The following is a 26,064-nucleotide window of genomic DNA, read 5'->3' as shown; positions in this document are numbered from 1 at the left end:
AGGCTTAAGTACACTTTTATTTTGATGAGTTTTATTGGGGTATTTTTAAAAGTATACAATTTGATAAGCTTTGACATATGTATATACCAGAGAAACCATCACTACAATCAAGACATTGGACATATCTGTGGCCCCCAAATGTCATTTGTTGGAAGATGTTTTGTTATTACGCTAGCAGAACTTGTAAGAGACTTTAGACCAGGGATCTGAATTACAATGGCCTTAGTGACCTTGTCCTTATCTTCTTAAGGACAGCTCAGAAGCCACTAGGACTTACAGCCTCTGAAAGGAGATTAACTGTCCCAAAAGGATCTTTGCTACTGACCAGCAGACACCTCTCCGTTCGATAGCTTTTCCTGTTACGTTGAATTAAACACTGTTACAGTGTTTAAGGCAGTGTTTGTATGTGTTATAACTAGAGCACAGATCTGAGAGTCTGGATTCTGGCTAAATAATGTGTGCTTTCAGTGGTGTCAAAATACAAAAGCCAAAGTTCTGGCTATTACTTACAACTGGAAGAAATACTGACTGCCACCATTTAAGTGCCTACAGTGTGCCAGGCTCTGAACTAGGTGCTTCATATACATTGTCCTCAATTCTCTCAACTTGTGAGGTAGGTGTTTTAATTCCTATTTTATAAGACTTCGTGTGTTTAAGTGACATACTTAAAGCTATGGGACTACTGAGTTTTAATAGAGAGGCTTTGATCCCAGGTTCTTCTGTGTTTTTTCTGCCAAGACCTACCACCTCTCATTTAAAAACATTTTCAAGGCCAGGCGTGGTGGCTCACGCCTGTAATCCTAGCACTCTGGGAGGCCGAGGAGGGAGGATTGCTTGAGCTCAGCAGTTTGAGACCAGCCTGAGCAAGAGCGAGACCTCGTCTCTACTAAAAAGAGAAAGAAATTAGCTAGACAGCTAAAAAAATATATATAGAAAAATTAGCCAGGCATGGTGGCGCATGCCTGTAGTCCCAGCTATTCGGGAGGCTGAGGCAGGAGGATTGCTTGAGCCCAGGAGTTTGAGGTTGCTGTGAGCTAGGCTGACACCATGGCACTCCAGCCCAGGCAACAGAGTGAGACTGTGTCTCAAAAAAAAAGAAAAACTAGCTGGGTGCGGTGGTGCGTACCTGTAGTCCCTGCTACTTGGGAGGCCAAGACAGAATGATTGCTTGAGCCCAGGAGTCTGAGGTTGCAGTGAGCTACGACAATGCCACTGCACTCTACCCAGGGCGACAGAGCGAGATTCTATCTTAAATAAAAAAAAACAACAAAACCCTTTCAAAATGCTAATATATTCTAATTTACTCTAGGCCACCCAAAGCTTTAATATCTGATTTGCAAATGACTCCATGTGTTCTTGATCCTATCTCTCAACTGTGAACTTAATCAAATATTCCTCTCTGCTATGGAAATTTTGCAGTATTTAATCTAGTGACAGGTTTTTATGGGTACTTTTAGCTGATCTAAAAAAGCATATGCATATATTTTTCAGATTGTTTTTTATTTTGGGAAAATGAAGGTTTCTACAACATATTGTTTCAGTGTTAACATATAAAATAAGCTGAAGGAATCAATATTGCATTTGAACTACTTCCTTCTGGTGGGTTAATGTGAAAAAGGTAGGCTGGCAGATTCCTAGAACTCTACCAGCCCTTAAATAATCTCCAGGGCCTGGTTATTGTTCAAACATTCCATGGTGATTCCTGGGAAGGAAGCTCAGCTGCTCCACCTCCGTGTCTGGGGCGAGATGGTATACCGTGAAGGGGCATCAGTTGTTTCTTGGTGAAATCTATATAACCGTTCTGTGTACCAAACAATTGCACAGCTACCAAGTTTCATACCAAATATTTGAAAAGATGGTACTGAATCGAAAACCAAATCTTTGTTTTTATTGAGTTCATGGAAAGGCTAATATATTTCAACATAAATTATTACATATGGCTAAATAATCACGTTAATTTAATGTAAATATTTTTATGTTACTGTTCTGAGCCAAATTATAAAGAAAAATAAACACATTTCCTTGTTGAAATTCTAACACTGTTGTATTTTGTTTTGTTCTTCTTAACTCACTAGCTAAAAGCATTTCCCTTCCCAGAAGAGATTTAAAGTTGTTCCACTGCTTACTTTTTGAAGGTTGTGCAACTTCCTTAAGTCATCTATTATTATTCTTACCCTTAAAAAAAGCCTATTAATAGAAAGCACTGTTATATAACATTTAAAATTTGACATAAAAAGCAAAGTGGCCCCAAGAAAGAAGTTTTAAAGTAAACACTGAGCACCCACTGAATCCCTGGACTAGTTCCTTCATAAATAATCCCAAATTACTATTGCTATGTAACAAACCACCTCAAAACTTAGATCTTAAAACAACAGTAATTGTTTTATCTCTCCCAGCTTCTGTGGGTCAGGAATTTGGGAAAGGCAGTTCTAGCCCAGGGTGTTGTACACTTCTAGTTAGTGGCTGAAGCTGGAATAGCAGGCTGGCTGGCCAGGCCTCTCTCTGCATGTAGTTACAGGGTCTCAATGTGGACTAGTCTGGGCCTCCTCACAGCATGGTGGCTTCGGGGTGGTAGAGCTTTATTGGGTGGCTCAGGGTTACCAGCTAGTGTGTCTGGTCCAACAAACCAAACTACATTGCCTTTAATGACCTAGCCTTCAAAGTCACACAGTATCACTTTTGTTAAATTAATTAGTCACTTCTTGATCTGGAGAATGTCACAGATTTTCTTGACATTTTAAAACTGCCATAGCCACTTTGAGAAGCCCATCTAGTGTGGGAGCTGAGACTGGTCCAGATGGTGGCACCAAGATAACTTCGGGGGAGTAAGGGGAGGCATTGTGGAGATGGCTTTTTTTTTTTTTTTTTTTTTGAGACAGGGTCTTGCTCTGTCACCCAGGCTAGAGTACAATGGCATCACCATACCTCCCTCAACCTCCGAATTCCTGGGTTCCAGTGATCCTCCTCAGCCTCCTGAACAACTGGGACTACAGTCATACACCACCATGCTCGGCTAATTTTTCTGTTTTTGGTAGAGAAGGGGTCTTGCTCAGGCCAGTCTTGAACTCCTGGTCTCAAGCAATCCTCCCACCTTGGCCTCCCAAAATGATGGGGTTGATTACAGGCATAAGCCACTATGCCTGGCCATGAATTAGTTCTTAAATTTGATTCTGACATTTTGAGTGGCATTAGCAACTCCCAGTTACAACAGGTCTGTGAACAACAGTGAGTGAGCGCTTGATCAGAGGTGGCTATAGGGGAGGAATGAGCAGAGGCCAGAAATGTGGGCCAGATCAAAGAAAGCCCAACTAACAAGCTTGGAAAGGGGGGGGAGGCAGGAGGTAAAGTAATGACAGTTCCTCTCCCATCCAAACATAATTAGCATGGGAGATATGGTGGACTTTTGCTTTTTTTTCCTTTTTCTGTAGATGTTCACAGATGGAAGGACTTTCCTTCTTGGCAACAGCAAGGCTTAACACCCATCCTGAGCAGGGTATTACAGGAGTTTACCACAATCTCCAACTTGGAAATATCAGATGACTTATAAGCAGACAATTACTGAGATACGGCTGTATTAATTGCTTGGAACATCACCTAAAATGTGCCAGGTGCTATGCCAAGTTCTGAGGGCAGGTAACAAATGTCTTGGTGTCTAAACAGAGCAAAGTCTCCTGGAAGCACCTGTTGTGTACATCAGCACGGTCCAGTAGAGCTTTCTGTGATGGAAATGTTCTATAATCTGCACTGTCCAATTCAGATGCCACCTAATCACAAGTGAGTATGACTAGGGCTAGAAATGTATTTTTAATTATTTAAATGTGCCTGGTGAATACTGTATTGGACAGCACAGGTCTAGAGGAAAGACTTGATAACAGAAATATGAACCAGTGCTTGGGGTGGTAGACTGACGTGCTACGGAATCAAGAGGAACAGGGCTAGCGGCACACAGCGCCATCCCAACTCAGGTTTCCTGGCCAAATCCAAAGGAGTCAGGGTCTTATTTCACTCTACATACCCCAGCCTGACTCCTGTTGAAATATACTTCCCTAACTCACTCCAAACTGTAGCACATCTTGAGTTTAGTAAAGAAGCTTCATCTACGTTGTTTGAAACAGAAATTTATTCTCAGAGTAATGCACAAAAGCACAGGTTGAGGCTACGGCTGGGAGGCTTCCCTCCCCTTCTCTTCCTCCTCCCCCTCCTCTCTGAATGCCAGGGAGAACACAGTTGAAGGAAACATGCAATCACAAACAATGATCAACTCTAAAGACAAAAGGTTTGGTCCAAAAGAACTCAACATAATTAATCCAATTACTGTGAACAGCTTCACTGAGTAGGATTAAGATATCGCAGACGTAGTGTTTCCACAGGGTGGCTCTTCAGTGCACCAGGGGAGCCTGCTTGAGGGAGATGAGGACTGAGCGCATGCGGGAGACATCTTTGGCCTGCTTGCTGGACTTGGGGTTAAAGTCACACAGCCGGGCCACTCGTTCCCACTCAGTGCCTGGGGACGACTCATCAATGTCGTTTACAAAGGCTTCTTCTGCTGCCCTGGAAGCAACAACAAAATACGTTGGTTTCATGTAGAACCCCCTCTGAGCAACCTGGTGGCTGCCTTGCTACATAAGCGACTGCCTCTTTGTGCCTGACTTAGTGGTATTCTGGTTTTCCCACGAGTAACAGCCCCTGGCCCAGGTCAGACTTGAGCAGACATGTGGCCAGCTCTCCTAGGCACAGGGTGCCCAGACTGCTGTGTAAAATGTTGGAATACAGGTGTTTGGTTCAGGGCTCACTGTCTGGCTGCCTCTGCTCCTACAGAGCATTAGAAAAGCAAGTCCTCAGCCAGCTTTGCATTGCTTTTATTAACAAGAGCAAAGCAGCAGGCTGGTCAAGAACTTGAGTAGTTTGTGCTGGGCTGTACTGAGTTTCAAGGAAATTTAGAGACTTCTAAAAAGCCCACAGGTCATTGCACAATAGCTTCTAGATTTATTCCTAAGGCTGGAGAGAAACAGGGCAGATCAAAAGGAATTCAAGACAAAGCTCCCATGCTAGCAGGCACTAGAGACTAAAGCCATTCTGGACGAGGGTTTGTTAAGACATTCTCCAGTTCAGCCAAAAGTTTGCTATTTTCCCTCCAGCCAGGTGCCTTGGGCCACTCAGGGCACACTGGCAGGAGAGCCAATGTTAGTTGCTTTTAGGCAGGATGTTGCTCCAACATTCTTTCACATCAAGGTCAGCCCACCCCCAGCTGGGAACTAACTGGTGGGAGCTACAGCCTGAAAGGACAGCGGTAAGAGGCGGGAAGACACACTCTACTCATCTACTCCGACAAGCATCACGGGCAAAGCAAAAGCGATGGAGATGACTGGTCTGTGGGGACGCAGGGGTGGCACTATCACAGGGATGGCCGTGGCAAACACCGCTGAAGCCCAGAGCCACCACAACACTGCGATTTCATGGCACACACAGTTAGGGGCAGTGAGAAAGGTTTACTTAACTGTTCTAGGCTGTAGCAAGGATGGTTTATGTTTGTGCTTAAAGGTGAAAAGAAGAAAAGAAACAAGGAGAGAAACTTTAGGTCAGATATAGAAAATGAGAATGAGCTCAATGCAGATGGTCAGTAAGCTAGACATGCCCTTGCCACTCTATCTGTGCTTGGGGACGTGCAGCTGGCTTTGCTGGCCACCCTGCTGCCCAGCAAAACCAGACTCGACCTTTCCAGTCTCCATTTCTACTCCAGAGAGAATGTGCAGAAATCAAATCAAACACCACCTGTAAGTCCAGCATTTCACAAGTCTCATTGCAAATGCATCTGGGGGCCCAGGAAACCCAGTTCTGACTTCTAACGGGACAAACAGCTCAAGGGCACAGGCCCTAAGAGGTTCCACAGACCTCGGGGTGTCGCCCAGCTTGCAGAGGTATCTCTCCTCCTACACCCTCACCTCCCTTATATAAAAAGCTGGACCTGATTTTTAAGGAGGAAACAATGAGAACTGTTCCCAAGTCTTAGCAAAAATGGCTTTGATTATAGAAATCCTCAAAAAAAATTTTTCCCCCAGAGAAGATGCAGCGTTTTGGGAGGAAGGGGAGCCCCAGTGGCTCATATGAGGCAGCTTTGGCTACCGTGACCTCAAAGCCAGGGCCTCTCTGTGCTAGGGTGGGGAACAGGGCATCAGAAGCCAGCCACTAAATAGCAACTTCTGACATGCAAGACTGCAGAGAAACAATCACAGACACCCATTGGAGACAAGCCTCTCTGCTCCGGACTCTTCTGCCTGAGTGAGAGGCAACCAACCCCATATTCTTTGAAGGAACCGAGTATAGAGAAAATGCTGCCCCCACAGCTCTGACTCTGGCAATGCAAGGTGCTGCTGCTCACTGGCTCCTAACCTCGTAGGACTGTCACCTGCTCCCAGGTGGGGAGACGTCTCCTTCCCACCTGGGGCAGGCAAGCATCGGTAGCAGCAGTGATGGCAGCAACTGCAAGAAGTCAGAGTCCCCCCAGCCCCAAACCCTTCCCAAACGAGATCACAAATGACTCACTTTTTGAAAGGGAGTCAGCTTTCTTCCCTCCGAAACCCCCAATATGAAAAATGGCAACCAGAGGGCACAGGGAGTCGTGACTCTGCAAGATCCCCACCGACTATCCCCCAGCTCATCAGCTCTTAGGCAGCCCCATGGTGCCGATTTGAAATAATTTGAAAAGCAAAGCAACTTGTGACAAAAAAGGAGCGTTAACTCTAAACAAAAAGTAGAAAGAATCAAAACAAGAAAAAGAATTAGTTTTGCAACATACACATAACCAATCACGTCAGCGAAGGGTTGTTTGTAGAAAGCTTCATCTGCCACCCTAGACAGCAAGAGGTCCCAAAGGCAGGCAAGCAGGCAGGAAAAAAGAGAGAACATTGAGAAGCAGAAACATCTAAAATCCACAATAGAGGTACGACTGTGCTCTGGGGAGCTGCTTCCAAGGCTCCATCCTAACCCCCGTGAGACGTCCAGCGCTGGCGACTCCGGCAGACCTGGTTCCCGCTGGCCTCCGGGCACGGGGATCTTCCACGAGAGTGAGTGCTGCCAACATCACCCCTTTGGCTTCCCCAGCGACAAGAAGCATGTGTTAAGCACCCAGCAATAGGTTAAGCCCTTTCACACACATTATGGTGACCCAATCCTCAACTGTAACAACCTCCAACACTGGGTATTCTCACCCCCACTTTACAGATGAGGTAACTGAGGCTCAGAGATGAATGCCACCATGGCAGCATTCAGAACTCACAGCCGAGGCAGCCCGGCTCCAAGCCCAGGGTTCTTTTCACTGTGCACGGATGCTTCTTCCCAGCTGGTGTATGCTCAGGAGGCCACGCCGCCCTCCTGCCTGCCTCAGTAACCGTCACTGGGCAGGAATGCTGCCAGACACCAGATGCGCTAGGGCCCACAGCCAGTTTTATCTTGGATCATCCAACTACTGCTTCTCCACACTGGATGGGTGGGGTAAATTTCAGTATCCTGCAGACACATATGGTCATTTCAAAATCCTCACCTTAGAGAAAAAAGCAGCTGGAGACACGTGGGCTGGTGGGAAGAATGCTAGACTAGGGGCCTGGCTCTGGCACCGGCTTGTGTGTCCCTGAATAAGGCTGTCTGTTGGTGCAGTTGCTGAATATTTCGATGCCAGACTTATTTGGTTTTGACAAGGTGCAGCCAAGAATTCAGAACATCACTGGCATGGCAGGGCTCTGGGACAAGGAGAATGGGGTATACTCAGTGGGGAAATTTACACAGCAGGGGACAGGCTGGCTCTCTTTCTGTTGCCTCAGGATGAATCCCTGGACCCAGCCAGCCCATACTTGTCCACTGTGGCTGTGGTTCCCTGGAGGGAACCTCCCTCGGGGAGTCTTACCCCGTCCTTTGCTGGGTGGGTTTGGGATGGGCAAGTAGAAACAACATTTTTCATGGGTAATCATCCCTGGTCATTAACCTAAGCTCACATATTTACTTGAAGGCAAATTCTAGTAATTTCAATTTCAGTTTATTTTTAAACTCACACATACCCTTCTTCTTTCCCATTTTGGTTTATATATAGGAGGTGTTTTATGGGAATTTAAAGAAAGCAAAAAAGAGCAGGCTGATTGTAACTCAAAGTGACTCAGCAGGAAAACAGAGTTGCTTGTGGGCAGAGTGGGTGGGAGGGAAAGGCAAGGCCAGCCGGCTTGTAAACCATAATCCTTTCAGTTCACACAAAGGGCTGAACCTAATCAATTTCAACTCCAGCTTGCCTCTACTGGAAGGTTTGATGCCCCCTGTCAAGGCCTCACTAAGATGACAACAGCTTGAATGTCAGGCTCCTGCAGCCAGCCCTCAGGCTACAGAGCTCTGCAGTGACAAGCACAGCTCCCCCACCAACTCCCACCCCATCAGGGCGAAGGGCCCAGAACAAACAGAAAATTACACACACCAGGCACAGGCAGCTCTCGGCCCTCCACCTGTTTGTTCTTGGCCCAGCAGAAGGGGACCTGAAGCAGCAATCCTCAGCCAAGGCAGGAGGGGGCCAGGGAAGCCTGGGAGAGGGAAGGAGGAGGATGTCCCACCACAGGACTCGGTCGGGAGGCCTAAATACAATGCAGAGCTTAATCCTGTAAACAGCCTCAAAGTGGGCGTGGAAATGTTTGCCATCGCAGAGAATCAGGGATTCCCTAGACTTTTTCAGGCCTTGACAGAGCTGAAAAGTCTCAGCACAAAGGCCACCTGTAACAGGAGGAAATGCTCTGTGGTTGTTCTTGGTGAGTGAACTCATCCAGCTGTAGGCGTCAGTCACTGTCCTGGCAGACTCCTATGAAAAGCAAATTCTTTTCCACAGCCATCACTTAATAATTCGTGGCTCTTGTGCAGTGACATTTAGGCCCTGACTTGTGATAAAAGGAGGCAGATGCCGTCTGGGGACAACAGACCACAGATTCTGCAGGGCAAGGGCCACGTCTGGCTGCTGCACGCCAACCCCCAGCACGGTGCGTGGCATGGCCGTGCTCCTCATGATCTGGGACTGCTTGGGTGAGGGCAGCTTAAAGGCAGGAGGCCCGAGGACACGCTCACGATTAACTGGGAGCCCTTTCTGTCCCTGAGTCTCCTCTTTCCAATTTCTCCGCCTTTCTGCCTAATTTCTGCAGTTCTTTAACATCCCACCGCTGCAGGAGTCACCCAGGGAGAATGACACTTGCTTAAACTAAGCCCCCCATTTTCTTTTCTAAAATTATTTATTTATTTGTAGATCAACAAAGAGGAAAATGAATCACTTTTTGTGGGACCTATTCCTTTAGAGTCTAAAGTTTATGAGTCACATGTGGATGGGGAGTAGTCAGCAATATCAAAACCCCCAGGCGACAGTAAATGCCACTGGACGAAGTCCTACAGAGCGACTCTAAAATGGCTCCCACCTCCATCCACTGAAGAATCACTGGAATGAAGTATAAAAACCATCCCTTCTGTCCTAGAACCCTGGTGGCAGTGGCCAGCGTGCCACTAGCTTTATGCACTCCGGGTAAACCCTGTGCTGCAAGGTTTCCACAGGGCAAGTGACCTGGTTTCTGAACAGCTCTACATTCTCAGCTGAGTGGTGGGTAACTCCCTTCTCCCTGGAACTTGAGAGGTTCACCTATGAGACCAGCCAGCTGCCAACCCAACATTCTACAATTCCAAGTAAAGAAAGGTACCAAGGCCCTAACTCAACACCTGGAGGGACTAAGCCTTTAAGACTGAGCTCCTAATAACAGGTGTGATCACTCTCTCCCAGGACAACTGATTCTGTATACAGACAGGTAAGTTCAGCAAAATTAGCTTGAAAAATTTCTGCAATGGAAAGCCTGTTCCCAACATATTTCTTATTTTAGTTTGACAACCTGTGTGTGAAACTGCTGAAGCATCAGGGACCCCGTACAGGGAAGGTCAGCATGGTTCTGCCAAGGACTTCAGAGCAGATTCAATGCCGGGGCAGCAGCCAGGGCCTCCATGGTGCTTGCGCACAGCACCCACTTATCTTTCTTTACTGATTTGAACTTGCAGCTGTGGGAAAATCATCTTAAGTGAGCACAGGATACAGGAGCCTGGACGTGTCAGCACTTCGTACCGACCACAAGCTCAACAGAAGCACCGTGTAGCCGATGGCAACCATCACCACTGGCGACTCAACGAGAAGACTGGAGAGCAGTCCCCACCATACTCGCCACAGAACTTCAAATGAAACCCAACAGGCACCCCTCGAAAGTACACCCCCTAGAGGCAGATGGCCAGGACAGAGACCCAAGCCTGGCATCTGAGGGGCAGCTGACAGAACCAAGGATGACCAAAAGCACACAAGGATCTGAGTGGCTGCTGGATGAAAGGGTCCCACTGTTCTGTCACAGCTGCCCCACACTGGCATCGGCTGGCTGGCAAAGTGGTTAGCTCCCTCTTTCCTGGCAGATTTCTGGCTCATAGAGCTACCACAGACAAGGGCACTTAACCCAACCTCCTTCCTGCCTCTGAATATAGGAACCTAAGGCTCTACCTTGAAAATTAAAAATATCCCCAGGCCTGGTCTGGCCTGTTTTCATACTGAAGTGAGTAGACTATTCAGTGAAAGTTGGGCTCGGAACCCAGCAGAGGAAAGAAAGCCAATCTGCCTACCCCGAGGGAAGCAATACTGCATATGCCTCTCTAAGCTACTTCCAAGAAGTGCAGAGCACTGAAAAACCACAGCTACCGGATAGTAGTGATATGAGAATGAATGTGTTTTCTCCCTACAACTACTTAACTGTCAGTGAGTAAAATATATTCTGAAAAGAGCATTTTTAAGAAGCCAATTCAAGATTTTCTTAGGCACAGCTAAGTACCCAGAGAACCCTCAATTCCACAGTCACTATGTTGGAACACCCTTGGCTGCCTGATTACAAAGCACATTTTCCTGCTAACGGACTCCTTCGAGAAGTGGCTTTCAGAGGGCAGGGCTGTATTTAGGGGATGCAGTGTGACCAAGTCTATAATCATCTCCAAAGTAATGAGATCCTGGTATATTCATGAAACTGCCCTTTCGTTCCAGGGTTCCATTTTTTAAAGCTTAAACTCAATCCGTGAAGTAACTTTTCCTTTGGCGGAATCATACCATTGCAGATGACGAATATTAACCAAGCTCTTCGTTAAAGAGCTAAATTCACTACAACCGGGCTGGCTACATGACAGGCTGAATTACACCACAAGACCCAAGAGACTTCAGCCACTGTGCTTCAAGCACTTTCTTCAAAAACTGCAAAGACATTTCATACTTAAGGAGGCAGCAACCAAGAACCTAGACTGGATGCTAAAAGACGGATTTGATTCAGTTTGGGAAAACAAGCTGTGCCAGAACTGTGCAGACTGACCTGTTGTTTGCTTTTGTTTTCTGTAGCTGCTCGTCCTGTCTCGCATACCACTCCTCTAGCTCCTTGATTGCTTTTTCTTTCCACTCTGCTTCTTGCTTCCGAGAGTTGGCATCTTTGAAGGGAGGGAAAAGAAAGACAACAGCAATGAGACAAAGCACAAACTTAAGTTTGTTTCATCCATTTCTTTTGGTCTTATTGAACTTACAGTGGGTGAGGGTACTTGTGCACGTCGGGGGAGAAGGGTGGGGAGGAGGAGAGAAAATTCTATTTCCGGCTGGGCACCGTGGCTCACGCCTGTAATCCTAGCACTCTGGGAGGCCGAGGCGGGTGGATCGCTCAAGGTCAGGAGTTCGAGACCAGCCTGAGCAAGAGCGAGACCTCATCTCTACTAAAAATAGAAAGAAATTATACGGACAACTAAATATATATATATATAGAAAAAAATTAGCCGGGCATAGTGGCGCATGCCTGTAGTCCCAGCTACTCGGGAGGCTGAGGCAGGAGGATTGCTTGAGCCCAGGAGTTTGAGGTTGCTGTGAGCTAGGCTGACGCCATGGCACTCACTCTAGCCTGGGCTACAAAGTGAGACTCTGTCTCAAAAAAAAAAAAAAATTCTATTTCCCCTGTTTGTACAACCAACTCTAATCTCAGCGATCCTAGTCCTGGTCTTATTTCAGTCCACTGACACCTTAGTGAGTTACTGATTTTGTTTTGTCTTGCTTTTGGCAGACGGAAGGAAGAGTGTGGAAATACTGACTTTTAATAGAAAAAAGCCTTTTGGGTACCAACTGGGGAAAAATCAATTATAGATGATTCTTTATTAATGCTGCCAATAATAGTTCCGGGTGAGATATTATTATAAATAAGCTTTTAACTCGTCTTACAAACTATAGTCCATATCCCAAGTTTGACAATTAATGGTTTTAAAAACACAAGGTGGCACTCTTATAACTAAGATAAAAGTGCTTCTATGAAGCACGGAGCTACTAGGAAAGCTGCCACAGGTAGAGATGATTCAGGAACTAGAGAATGGTACGATATAGAATATTAGAGTTGGAGAGGATCACAAAACATCTACTCCTACCAAGATGGCAGAGTGAATCTGTGGCAGAGCCAGCACAGAGTTACCAAATAAACTCCAACAGAGAGAACTGCAGGGGGTAGGAGTATGGCGTCATTAACAGTTAACCAAAAGATTCTAGAAACGAGAGCAAGAAAATGCACACCTAGCAGGTTTGGCAGATTGGATTCTCAAATATAAAGTTTCTGAGCACTAAATGCAGTTTCCCCTAAGACACTGAACTGAAGAGACATACGTCGGTAGAGAGTAAGAGGTAAAGAAATACACATCAGTTACCGGTGCAGCTGACACCTGAAGTTAACCTGATCTGTCACTTTAAACATGTTCTTAAGGATGTCCTGTCTGGCAGGCATCTTATAGACGTCTCATTTAATCTTTACAACAATCCCAAGAAGGTAAACTCTGATTCCATTTTCAGTAGTGAGAAAAACTAAAGCTCGGAAAGTCTAAGTGAACTTCCTAAAGGCTACAGTAAGTGGCAGAGCCAAGATTCAAACCCAGGTCTGACTCTAGGCTTAACTTCCCTTACCTCGTTATGCTGCCTCCAGGGGGACAGAAAGGGAGGCAAGCCTAGAATTAATCACAAGATATGACTAGAAGGTGACCTGGACAGAGTTTTCAAAGTACAGGCCAAGAGCCCAACCTGTAATTAGTGTCTTTGAGAAGAATAGAAAGCAGTGGTGGTGTCAAATAACTACTTGAAGGGATCAAATGAAGCATTCTTGGGCATTTTTAGGGCCTTTGCAAAAAATGTCTTGTAGTAACCTGCAGATGGCTGTGTCTGTAATTATAAGAAATAGTCTAAAAGCAGTTAAAAGCTCCCCCAAAGTTTCAGATTATAAAGAACGTTTCACTTTGTTATCTAACTTGTTGGAAGGTGACCTATCATTCAGAAGGAAAATCTTTTTACTCAGATTTTCCATTGATGACTCTACACTGACGTGTCTGTCCATGGCATTAGGTGTATGTGTGGAATGGAGCAGGCTATGTTGCAATGAGAGATGCTACGGGCTGATGGCGCCATGTGGACAATACCTCATTTGAAACGTGGTGAAAATACTTCCAAAAAATTAACTTTTCATGGGACAGTATTTTCTTTCAATATATTCTAATAATCATTTAAAATTCTGTATATATATCAGGAACAAAACAGGAGAATTTATCTCTGAAAAATTTAAATAAAAATTGTAACCATCTATACAGACTGTCATTACTACATAAAACAGTACATTTAAATTGTCTTCTGCCTTTTCAGATTTAGGATGTGCCACTGGCAATAAGAATTTAGAATTCTTCCCCTCAGAAGAAGACGCAGTGTCCTCTTACAGAGCAAGGCACACTGACAGGTACTTTTTTCTCTGGCCATCCTTGTTCATAGAAAAGAAAATTTGAGAATGTAGCCAGCAGCTAAGCTGAAAACCACTGACACCAGTTCTCTATTTTTAGCATCTCATGCTTTTTCTCCTAGTTCCTGTAAGGAAAAAAGGGGAAACTGAAGAAACACCTTGTTCATGAAGCAAGTAAATTCAGTTCAATTGGAATGCAAGGCCAAATGTTTAATGTCCCTCAAGAAGGCATCTTGAGTTAAGAAAACAACACCTCTTGGAGTAGTCCCAAAGTACCCGATTTGATAACTGAAAAAGAAAATGAAGTTTTCCTGACACCAAAGCCTACTTGCTCTAGGGAGAAGACAAACTTTCCCAAACCCTGAGGAAAGAGAAAACGTAAAACTGGGTTCAGTAACATGAAGAATATTCTAGCAGTACTAACACCAGCTAAGTCTTGCCTCTAAGCCTACTCAAAAGAGATCCCCAAAGAACAAGCAAGGACCAAGGCTGCTAGCACCGTGAAGACCTATTTTCATCTTCCTAAAGCTGCTCTATCCAATACAGTAGCTACCTGTGGCTACTTACATTTAAATTTATTAAAATTAAAGAAAATTTAAAATTCGGCTTCTCAGTCACACTAGCCACATTTCAAGTACTTAATAGTCACGTGTGGCTAGTGGCTACCATCCTGGTCAGCAAAGGTACAGAATATTTCCTCCAAAGAAATTACTATTGGATAGTGCCATAAAGGTTCAAACACAGTGTGCTCTTTGTTCTGAAAGCCACCAAAATTGGACCACCGAGATAAAAGATTTCGCATTAACTGGCTGTGTTATTTGGGTCAAGTCCCTTCCTATTTCTGGGTGTCACTTACCCTATCTGAAAAACAGGGACTCATGTTTTCACTAGTCCAATGGTTCTCAAGAGGGAGTAATACTGTTACCACTGTGGTTACACAGGACAACGTCAGTATTTCCAGGAAATGTATAATGAAATATTTAGACACGAAGTATGTGATGTCTGTATCTTAAAGTAGATCAGCCAAAGAAATTATGTGTATGTATGTATAAAACATATACATATATACATGCTTCATACATATAAAGATAACCCAATGTGGCAAAATATTAATCATTAAATAGGGAGTGCACATGTTTATTTTCCTCTTTAAATTGTTCTGTGTTCGAAATTTTAATTAAAAAAACTGAGAAAAACACAGTGTGGATTACATCATCACACTCGGCCATACTTCTTCAACTCACCACGTACAGACACCAAGTCTCCCCTGATCTTGAACCGACAGGTGACACTCCATGTACAAATCTCTTTACCAAAGGCCAGGCTGGCTGGTGCTGACCTTGGGTGTGGCCTGCCATGAACACCAAGTGCATTTAGAAAGCAATGTGGCTGACAGGGATGGGGATGGACTCTGGAGCAAGGCAAACTGAAGCTGAAATTCTGACCCTACTACTTCTTAGATGTGTATTTCAAATACTTATTCTACCTACGATCCCCACATTCCTCCCCCATAACAGTATAAAACTTACCTTACAGGGAGATTAAGGTAAGAAAACAAATTGTACAGGTTTCCTAACATGTCTCACATTTTCTTCTTAAGTGTTACATTAAATTCAGACTTCAAATGAAAAATGGTCTTTAAGTCTCTCACATGGATATGTGAAGCTTGAAACCTTCACGTTTACAAAGCACTCTCAAAATATCACCTCAGCCTGCTCTTGAAGTCAGTAACATTGATCTTCCTTCACAGATGATGACACAAGACTCTGAAAGGTTTGAGCAACCAAGTGCCCACAGCTGGTAAGTTTAAGGCTGGGTCTTAAAGCCAGTTTTTCACTCCAAGTCCAGGGCTCTTCCCACAGGAGGAGAGAATGCACTTGCTGGCTCTGGGGGTTACCCTACTCCTCACTCAATGGCCTGTGATCAGGCACTTCTGTGTGGGTGGCCTTATGAACTTCAGGCTGAGAACGTTATCTTCCCAAAGACCAGACAAGGACACTGGCTAATTAAAGTTAAAAAGGGATAAAACTAGAGTCTAGGTCAACTGAAAACCGACACCCGAGACAGAAAGGGATTCCTTACCAAGGGCTTCCAAGCGTTCCGTTTGCTCTTCTCTCCATTTACGGATACTTTCAGGCTCTGACTGCAATCGATCCACTTGTGAAATAGCTGCGTAACTGTCTGTTGGACCATTACTCTCCTTAACATAAAATACAATTGTGCTTTATCAGTACCCAAAATTCCTTCCTGAAATGCGAGTCATCCAAGTTAGCACCCCTGGTTCTAACAACACTGGTGGTTGTGTAAAATGTTAAAGGATTACCTTAAAAACACCACCACCACCGTGCATGGAGCTTTCAACATTACTGCACTTAATCTTTACAATCCCATGAAGGAGACAGAGTAGTTGTCACCCTACCTGTTAATAAACGGGACATGAGTAGGAGGTAGGAAAGTTGTGGCAGGGGTGGACTTATTAGGAAACAACGTTATCAGTCTGTTTCCTCACTTTACACAGAGATTATGTGATATTTTCAAAGTAAAAAAGGTAAGCAGTACATAGCAAAGCCAAGGCCTAGAACCCAAGACTTCTAAATGCTATTATACCATGTAGAAAAAAGGTCAATTAATATTGCTTAATCAAAATACAGTGAATTCTAAGAAAGGAAATACAAAAGAAAATGTATAGTTTACACCAGGGAGAGGATAAAGGCAGGCAAATACGAGTGACAAGGGGTGGGGGTGGGTCTTCTTTACAGAGGGTAAGATCTGGAAGCTAATAAACAAATTGAGAGACTTATATAAATGTTAATCTTTAGGCCAGACTCTGTGGCTCATGCCTGTAATCCTAGCACTCTGGGAGGCCGAGGTGGGAGGATCACTTGAGGCCAGGAGTTTGAGACCAGCCTGAGCAAGAGGAAGACACTACCACCTCTACAAAAAATACAGAAAAAACTAGCCAGACGTAGTGTCGCGTGCCTGTAGTCCCAAGCTGCTCAGGAGGCTGAGGCAGGAGAATTGCTTGAGCCCAGGAGTTTGAGGTTGCAGTGAGCTGTGATAATGCCACTGCCCTCTAGATAGAGTGAGACTCTGTCTCCAAAAAAAAAAGTTAATCTTTAGAGAATTAATTCTACCTCTTGAACTAGGGAATACTACCAGGTTAACGTATCCAGACTATAAACAAAGATGGAAGGAGAATTATTGAAAGTATTAGTAACTAACTTATTACAGTGCTTAACACAGTGCATGGCACATTGTCATCATTATGAAGGGTCATTTCTTGAGAACAGAGGTGATTTTCACAAGGGCCAGGTCATTAACATTTTAAAAGAGTGCTCTATCAATGCCACCTCTCTTTAAATTCTTCTACTTTGACAGGTAACATACCAGCTACTAATACATCCAGGAAAGTCAAGGGCCTGGGGTCTCTTTCTAGGCCAGTCAATTCAAATCCCAGGAAAGGAAGAGTATCGACCACTGGCATTCAACATAATCACAGTACTCCATACCTGGTAGTATTCACCATTCATCACTCCATCAACAGCATCTGCAAGACATAAGATTTCAATCTTTCAGTCAGGGCTGGTCAAATGCTGGGCCAAAGGGTTATAAAATGTAATACAGTACTGTATGCTGCAGGCAACATGAGCTACTAAATGCTATCCCTGTGATAGGTACTAGACACAACAACTTTCTTTTTTTTTTTTTTGAGACAGAGTCTCACTCTGTTGCCCAGGCTAGAGTGAGTGCCGTGGCGTCAGCCCAGCTCACAGCAACCTCAAACTCCTGAGCTCAAGCGATCCTCCTGTCTCAGCCTCCCAAGTAGCTGGGACTACAGGCATGAGCCACCATGCCCGGCTAATTTTTTCTATATATATTTTTAGCTGTCCATATAATTTCTTTCTATTTTTTAGTAGAGATGGGGTCTCGCTCTTGCTCAGGCTGGTCTCGAACTCCTGAGCTCAAACGATCCGCCCACCTCGGCCTCCCAGAGTGCTGGGATTACAGGCGTGAGCCACCACGCCCGGCCAAGACACAACAACTTTCTATTTAACGAAACTAAGATGTGTTATATACAAATCACAAGTGACTTCACCATAAATGTGGACAAATCTGTCCCCAAGCTCCCAACTCCAAAGCTTTTGAGATTTTATTTTCTAGCTTAGAGAGATGACAAATGGAAGCCTGGCAGAAGAGTCTCACAGAGCAACAATGTTTCTCTATGAAAGTTCCAGGGAAGGCATAGGGAAAGTGTGGCCGGGAGTCATCTCCAGTGAGCAGAGGTGTGCAGCTTTGTTTCAAACCAAGGTGCTTTCTTTGGGCTCAGGACTCTCCATCCTATGGCTCCAACAGGTTTGGCACAGAAGGGTCTACGGTTGAGACTACCTGTTAATTTTTCTAGTCCACTTGGGACTAGTCCAAAACAGCTAAGATTTGAACATGCCAAATTAAATCAGTGCTTTCAAACGTGTAAGTTACAAAAACTGAAAGTATGACACATTATACGATCCTGTCTTTGGGGCACAATTAACTACTCATGAGCTAAATGAGAAAATCCACCTCAAAAACATGAAAAATGTTTTTCTAAGTAAGACCCACATATCTTCTTCCCATACAGTACAAAATAGTGGTCCACAGGTCAAACATATTTCATTTGAAAATATAGTACTAAGTCTGGAAATTTCAAAAAAAAAATCAGGATTTCCAGGGTTCCTGTGGCACTGGGGTGGAGGGTAGGCAGAGAGAAGAGCTGACAGTATTGAGCCTGTATTCCTGAACTGGCAGTAGCTGTCTGGAATGGTGGGCAGCCTTTTAGGCAGAGCATGCTCTGGTCAATTTGCCAGTTCCCACTAGCCCCACTGATTTTTTGGGGAAAAAAACAAAAACAAAAAAGCCATTCTGTGTCTTACTAATTCAGTTACTTGATTGGTCCCAATAAGTACGCGTTTCTAGCCCCCGCCCTGCCCCAACAGGCCTCACTACGAGGCGGTCTGACAGGGCTGCACACTGTCCCTCTGGAGTACCTGCTCTGCCCTATTCAGAAAGCCTCAGTGCAGCCACCATAAAAACTTAGCTTCCACCTCCCTATTCTATTATCTGTTGGTTGACCACATTTACTACCTACGGGGTAGGGCTTTTATTATTTTATCCAAATTTTTTCAAACTTCAATGACTGCCTTATTGCATGGGATGGGAGAAAGAAAAGATGAACCTAAAAGATACAAGAAACCCAGGCAGTAGAAAGTATGGCAAGCAGTTGGTGTGGCCCACCACTACACGGCCCTCCAAGGGTATATGTAAACACCGTGGCTTTCCTAGAGGCTAGGGGCAGGGTGTTCTCAGCCTTCTTTTCCTTCCGAACTGGCAAACATTTTGCCAAACCACTCCTCTGGCTTTTTACATTCCTAACTAATCAAATCCAATTTGAACCACCTAGTTCCAAATCAATCCTCATTGGGTACAGTAGCACATGCCTGTAGTCCCAGTAGTTACTCAGGAGACCAAGGCGGGACGACCGCTTAAGTCCAGGAATTCAAGACCAGTCTGGGGAACATAGTAAGACTCTGTCTCTAAAAAAAAAAAAAAAAAAAAAAATTAGCTGGGTGTGGTGGCACACCTGTAGCCCCCACTACTCGGGAGGCTGAGATGAGAGGATCACTTAAGCCCATGAGCTTGAGGTTACAGTGAGTACAGCTGTGATCGCACCACTGTACTCTAGCCCAGGCAAAAGAGCCAGACCCTGTCTCTAAAAAAACAAAAAGAAAACAAAACTGATTTGCCACAAACCAACCCTAATATTTCATCCATTCTTCTGGTCCTCTTGCTTCTCCTAATTCCTTTCCCCTTGGCTTCGGGACTATTGAAAGCTTTTGTAGATCATTTCCCCACCATGCTCTCCCTGATACCAACACATGCACTGTTTTTAAAAAAAAGGAAAATGGAAACAGAAAAAAATGCCATGTAATTCCACCACTCTGCCCGTTGGTTTCTAACTTTTTGGTTTCTCTAATGCATATATACAAAACTTCTTTCACCAAACCAGACTCCCCCAACATAGGCTTTTTAGTAATCCATTCATTGATATCACTAACTTTTCCACTTTTTTCGCATAAAAACACCTACTACTACTTATTGCTCCCGGTATGCCAGGTACAATGTTCTCAACACTTCATATACATTAAGTTTTAATCCTTGAAACAAACCTCTATGTAGCAGCACTTCACAAATGACCTTACAATTTGTGGAGAGTTCCATGAGCGGTGAGTAGGTGTTTCTGAAGGGGCAGATACTTAATGACAACATTTTCTCATTTAAATTTATTTTTTATGTTTAAGATAATGTGAGGAAAATATTAAATCCATGAATTATGAGATAATCAGCCTTTAAAAAGTGGTGCTATACCTGAGCAAGCCACGATGCCAGAGGAAAGATCATGGGTTAATCTGACACATGAATACGCATCACATGATCTAGGCACTTAGCAACGCGCCTCAGTGTTCACCCATGTTTCAACCGTTGGTTTGTATATATCTTGATTATTTCAACATATTTCTCATACTTTCCTTAACTTTCATAATTGTTTCATAATCCTATGAGTTTCTTATAGATTTTGTCAGTGGCCCTTTACTATTTTAAGTCAGATGCCAACTATCCACATAATTTTTAAACATTTTATCAAGTTTTGGAAATATGAACTTTATCAAAAAATTAGTAAGAGGATTTGGGGACATATTCAGTTGTTCCTCTATAATAAATTCCTTCATATAGAATGGCTGGGTCACAGGATATATATTTTAAAGGCTTCTAAAACACCAACCACTTGCCCCTATTGGTCTGCCAGTTTACATTCCTATCAGCAGCACGAGTGCCCCATTTCTTAGATACTAGAGTCTGTGCTTTATCATGTTTTTTAATTTTTGCTAATTTGATAGCAGAAAAAAACTCATGGTGGCTTTGTTGTGCCAATCTTACTTCCTGTCAGGTAATTACCTGTTTGACATTTGATTTTCTTCTTTACTGAACTGAGTTTTGCCTATTTTCTGCTATCTTTCTTTCAGTCTCTAAGTATTCTCTCTACATTAACAGTCCTCTCATATTGCAAATATTTCTCCCATACTATCTTTTACTTTGGTTTACGGTATTTAACGCCTAGAACGAACTACTTAACTTGTATGTAGACACTATCCACTTTTCCTTTATGACTTCTGCATCTGTTTTTATGCTGAAGGCTCTTCCTACTATGAAGTAGATATTCACTTTTCTTCTGGTTATTTTAGAAATACCTCTTGGCCGGGCGCGGTGGCTCACGCCTGTAATCCTAGCACTCTGGGAGGCCGAGGTGGGCGGATCGTTTGAGCTCAGGAGTTCGAGACCAGCCTGAGCAAGAGCGAGACCCCATCTCTACTAAAAATAGAAAGAAATTATATGGACAGCTAAATATATATATAGAAAAAATTAGCTGGGCATGGTGGTGCATGCCTGTAGTCCCAGCTACTCGGGAGGCTGAGACAGCAGGATCCCTTGAGCTCAGGAGTTTGAGGTTGCTGTGAGCTAGGCTGACGCCACGGCACTCACTCTAGCCTGGGCAACAAAGTGAGACTCTGTCTCAAAAAAAAAAAAAAAACAAAAAAAACAAATAGAAATACCTCTCTTTAGCCCACCTAGAATTTTACTTTTGTGTAAGATAGAAAAGAATGACACTGCGCTCAGTGGCTCATGTAATACTAGCACTTTAGAAGGCTGAGGTGGGAGGATTGCTTGAGGCCAGGAGTTTGAGACCAGCCTGAACAAGAGCGAAACCCCATCTCTACAAAAAATAGAAAAATTAGCCAGGCGAGGTGGCACACACCTGTAGTCCCAGCTACTTAGGAGGTTGGGGCAGAAAGATAGCTTGAACCCAGGAGTTTGAGGTTGCAGTGAACTACGATCCATTGCATTCTAACCAGGGTGACCAAAGTGAGACCCTGTCTCAAAAAAAAAAAAAAAAAAGTGAGATACTTTTAAATCCTAGAGCCTACAATGGCTAGGATGACCTAACCCACATGATGATTAATATATTACAGTTAACATATCAACTATCCAGTTAATATATTCCAGCTCCCAGGGCCATTTTCAATAGGAGACACTTTGATTGCTATTTCATACACAAAACTAGAAGCAATCCTCATCCCAAACCTTCTTCAAAATCACATGCTGCCTGTCCTTTAGGTCTGAAGACTCATCCAGGCCCACTGGCATGTGCTTTGAGCTCTGTATTACTGTACTATCGTACTGACATTCTTCTATGAATCCACAATTGGCCCAAGTCAAAGGATAGTCTGTTACTATAAAAACATGCAGAAAGGACATCTAGGCCCTTGACTTACTAGGACAACTAAGCTAAGCAACCCAATGTTCCAGAAAGAAACTTTCTAAGGCATCTCAGGCATTCCAGACAGAAACAAGGGCCAGAGTAAGTTTCCAAAGGTTAAAGACTTTCTGTCCCAAACCCAACTTCAACTTCCCATGTTCCTGAAACATTTGAATTCAAGCAGACTTATGTTTGAATCCCACTTGAGCGACTTAATAGCTTGCTATCTTAGGAATATTACTTAACTTCCACAGTGATCAGTTCTCATGTGAAATATGACACTACCACTTAACCTGCAGAGATCTAAAAGTACACAGTAGAGTACCTGAAACACAGTAAATGTGCAGTATGATTAAATATCACAAGTGAGATTTCCCTAAACTTCTCTCTACTACTGCTACCAATAAAATTTACTCTCCTTCTCTAGAAAGCTTCCCTTTAATTCATCTACCTCTCTGCTTTTTTCTCCTCCAAGAAATTACTTGTCAAAAATATAATAAATAGTGCCTCCTTGGGGTACTTTCTCCATAGTGCCTTAATCGCCCCTCCTTTTCTCCTCCCCCTCCAGCCTTTCCTGATTGAGGGCTTTTCAACAGTTCTACATGTACTGCCTCCTTCTTGATCGATCACCTGGTCTTCCTCAATATCCTTCAAGTCAACTTTACCCAGCCGATTACTTTCTGCCTCTAAACGTATGTCTCTTCTCTAGATCTCCTAACAACTGAGGGAGTTACCCAAGGCTCAGTCCTAACCCCTCTGATTTTTGCTGGTGCCCATACTCCATGGGAGTTTTTCCCAAGATTGGGGCGAGTTTAGATATTTTCCTCTGTCATCAATCTGTTACAGCCTACTGCCTGTATCTCTGTGTAACACATCAGAAACAGAGCTCCCACCTAAAATCTCTCCATTTCCTCAGTACACCTCAAGGCCTACAGGCATTGTAAGTCCTTTCTCTTCCCCACCTCCAAGGAGTAACAGTAGCTGGAATTTACTGGACACTTATATTAGTAAGCACTTTACAGATATTCTTTAAATTAATCCTAAAAATGTTGTGAGGCATTTATTATGCACCTTTTACAGAGGAGAAAACTGAGGCTGGGCAGTTGTAGCTACATAAATTGCTTGAGATGACAAAGCTAAACTCACATTCAAGCAGTGCAGTATAACACAAAATCTTAACTATTGAGCATTTCTTTAAAAAAAGAAAAAAAAAAAAAAGAAAGTTTCCAATTATTAATAGTTCTCTAATCCCCAAAGGAAGTGCTGACCACTGCACTATTACCAACCTCAGCTACACTGTCAGGGATCTGGTTTTAAGTCACTAAATGCTTAGTTCACTAAGTCCTTCTTAGGAACTAAGTCAGCAATCATCCCTTTCCTTCCCTTTGCTGAATGAAGGCCTGATGCACAAAAGACTTGCGTATCCAACTCTATTCTTTTTACCTTCCCAAACTGCCCATCACCAAGATCTGCCAGCTCTATACAGGACCCTCAGAACTGACATTTTTGCCCATTTCTTTGTCAAGCATGTGAGCATCTACTATGTGCCAGACATCCTGCTAGGTGACAGGGATACAACAGTAAGCAACAGTAACAGTATTCTAAATACTGGTCTTGAGTCCTGCTTCTCCCAATTCTGTCCTACCCAGGACAGCCACAATTGCCTTTCTCTGATCCCACGACCCCTCCCTGCTAAAACAACTGCAACACAATGTAGTACAGACTAAGCTCATCTGTACTCATCCTTTTTTCTTATGCAAGTCACTCCTCTCTAGGATTCAGTTTTGTCTTTTAATAAATGAGGGAGGTAAACTAAGGATCTAAAAAGTAAATTTTTTATTCCCTAATCACTTAAGACCAACTTCATATCCAGTCCAACCTACTTGCTATAAATTGCACATTCAGGTATATTGCACGTTCTCATGTAAGTTCTTATTGGGGGACTGACATAGTTAGGAGGCAGCATAGCATACCATAAAAACTCTGAGGCTGCAATCTAGCAGCACTACTCTCCCCAAAGAGGTTCTGCCCGGCTGGTATAGTAATTTGAGATTTCTGGGTCTGAAAGCCTTTACACAGAGTGCTACTTTAGTGCACCAAACCCTCAATCTCCAACACTTCTAATATCTCACGCCCAGCCTGTTTCTCTCATTTATGTTACCTGCCCGGCCTCTTTAAGGTTTGAGTTTAGGGTAGTATAGATCACTCCTATTTGCCACAATAGTGCCCTATTCTCCTTTAGTTGGAATTTCTTAAGTAAATGAAAAGGCACGTCTCATTTCTTCTAGCTAAATTTCCTGCTTCCCTATACTAATGAATAGCTCTTTTCCACTCATCCTTTCCTCCCACACCACAATCCTAAGCATCATACACAGGTAAGACATTCAAAGGTCAAAATGTCACTCTACCTCTATTTTGTACTTCAGTTTGTCTGAAAAAGGCCACACTACGTTTTCTATTCATTCACCTCTTCATCCCTCCCTGATTGGCCCAGGCCAATCTTGGGTTCTGCTTAGGCAATACTGCCTACCAAGGCTGTTCCCAGCGAAGGAGAGCTCCAGAAGTCCTAGTTGTAATATGCTCAACAATGGTAAAACTCTTACCCTCTTGGCCGGAGCTTCCTTCTCCGAGGCTAGCCCTTCTTGAGTTCCCTACTCACTCCTTTCCTCCCCGTAACTCAACTCTCTGTACACCGTAAGTGCTTAAATGTTGAACTGCACTGCCATTTTTTTGTATGTCTTAAAAGCTATACTACTATTTCTATTTTTTCTGCCCTTATTTCCTAGTAACTGCACCTGTGCTGGGCTCAGACTTGTCTGTAAGTCTGGACACACTGCGCCAATGCGGCTACCTCAAAAGGCCAGACTTAAGGCACAGCAAGTGCTTAATGAAAAGTTGCTGAATTGAACATGCTTTTTCGGGCTCCCGAGACTGTCACCTTATTTTCTTTGCTTTCTCGCTCCGCACACGCCCAGGAGCACTCAAACACACTCAGAACTGAGCAAGCTTCTCAAACCTAGGTTTCTGCATGACTGGGCCGGGGTCTCGTTTCCTCTTTGCACCACTCCCTAACCTAATTTCAGCAAGGAACAAGAGTCACACAGAAGCTCCCGGACCCACTCTGGCCCGAGTTTCCAGACAAGTCCTCTCGCCCCAAACGCGCCCGCACTCTCACCGGGACCCCCCGGCGGCTCGCCGTGCGGCTGGGGCCCTGGGGAGCCGCCGTCCAGGATGGCGAAGGCCTCGTCGTTCTCGATGCCCGCAATCTCGCTCTCCTGCTGCGCCAAGAAGGCCGCGGCCGGGTCTTCTTCGCCGGCACCGGCCACCCCGTTCCCCAGTGCGGGGCCGCCGGGGGCGCCGGCCGGGGCACCGAACGGATCTAGGTCAGCCATGGCGGGCAATTCAACGGCACCGACACCAACGTTAAGACAAACCAATCGATCCACCGACACCACGCCCGGCGGCCGCCGCTGTAGTGGCGACTGCGATCGGAGGGCAAGCGGGAGGAGGGAGAAGGGGAAGGCGGAAGCCCTGTCCCTATATCCGGTTGGTCTAGGCAGTGTTGGAGAGCCGAAAAGGGAACGACCCAATCAGAGGGCAGCAATAGTTCAGGAGGTACCCAATCAGCAGGCGGAGGGGCGGGCCCCCAAACCAACTCGTGACTTGGGCCGCGCGGGAGTGAGAGGTGATCCGTGCGGGCCAGGGAGGCGGAAGTGCCGCTTGCTGAGAGCGTCCTTACCCGCCCGGCCTTCTGGAGCTGGACTGACGGGGGACGGCCACCTCTGAGGGGAGTCTAGTGCAGCACCGGGAGGTCAGGTGAAGTTAGGGCGGCGATAATTGGACTATTACCGAGATTACTAAAATTACTGACCGATTACTAAGAGGCAAGCCATTTAA

At 44.5% G+C, this 26,064-nt stretch overlaps 1 protein-coding gene across 10 annotated transcripts; it reads right to left on the bottom strand.

Annotated features, from left to right (window-relative positions):
- Nucleotide 1: 1 nt before the first annotated feature.
- CLTA (clathrin light chain A) lies at nt 2–25,693 on the bottom strand. Of its 10 annotated transcripts, XM_069476590.1 has the most exons (7): nt 25,343–25,693; nt 17,327–17,364; nt 15,900–16,017; nt 11,391–11,502; nt 6,797–6,850; nt 5,499–5,534; nt 2–4,551 (listed from the first exon to the last, which is right to left on the bottom strand). In XM_069476590.1, exons 1-7 carry the CDS (start codon nt 25,557–25,559, stop codon nt 4,380–4,382), a joined length of 747 nt encoding a protein of 248 aa, XP_069332691.1. In that variant the 5' UTR covers nt 25,560–25,693; the 3' UTR covers nt 2–4,379. The 10 variants fall into 10 exon arrangements, with proteins under 10 accessions (XP_069332691.1, XP_069332692.1, XP_069332693.1 ...); XM_069476591.1 differs by lacking the exon at nt 5,499–5,534; XM_069476592.1 differs by lacking the exon at nt 6,797–6,850.
- Nucleotides 25,694–26,064: the final 371 nt, after the last annotated feature.

Source organism: Eulemur rufifrons, chromosome 7 (genome assembly GCF_041146395.1).
Source record: "Eulemur rufifrons isolate Redbay chromosome 7, OSU_ERuf_1, whole genome shotgun sequence".
Lineage (NCBI taxonomy): Eukaryota > Metazoa > Chordata > Mammalia > Primates > Lemuridae > Eulemur > Eulemur rufifrons.
Note: the sequence above shows the minus strand (reverse complement) of the source record. Positions and strands in the feature narration are given on the sequence as shown.

Coding starts and splice junctions, on each gene's coding strand:
- CLTA (XM_069476590.1), bottom strand. CDS start 25,559: ATGGCTGACCTAGATCCGTTCGGTGCCCCGGCCGGCGCCCCCGGCGGC. Junction 17,365..25,342: donor CGAGCCGCCGGGGGGTCCCG/GTGAGAGTGCGG, acceptor TATGTCTTGCAG/ATGCTGTTGATGGAGTGATG. Junction 16,018..17,326: donor TGAATGGTGAATACTACCAG/GTATGGAGTACT, acceptor TTTTATGTTAAG/GAGAGTAATGGTCCAACAGA.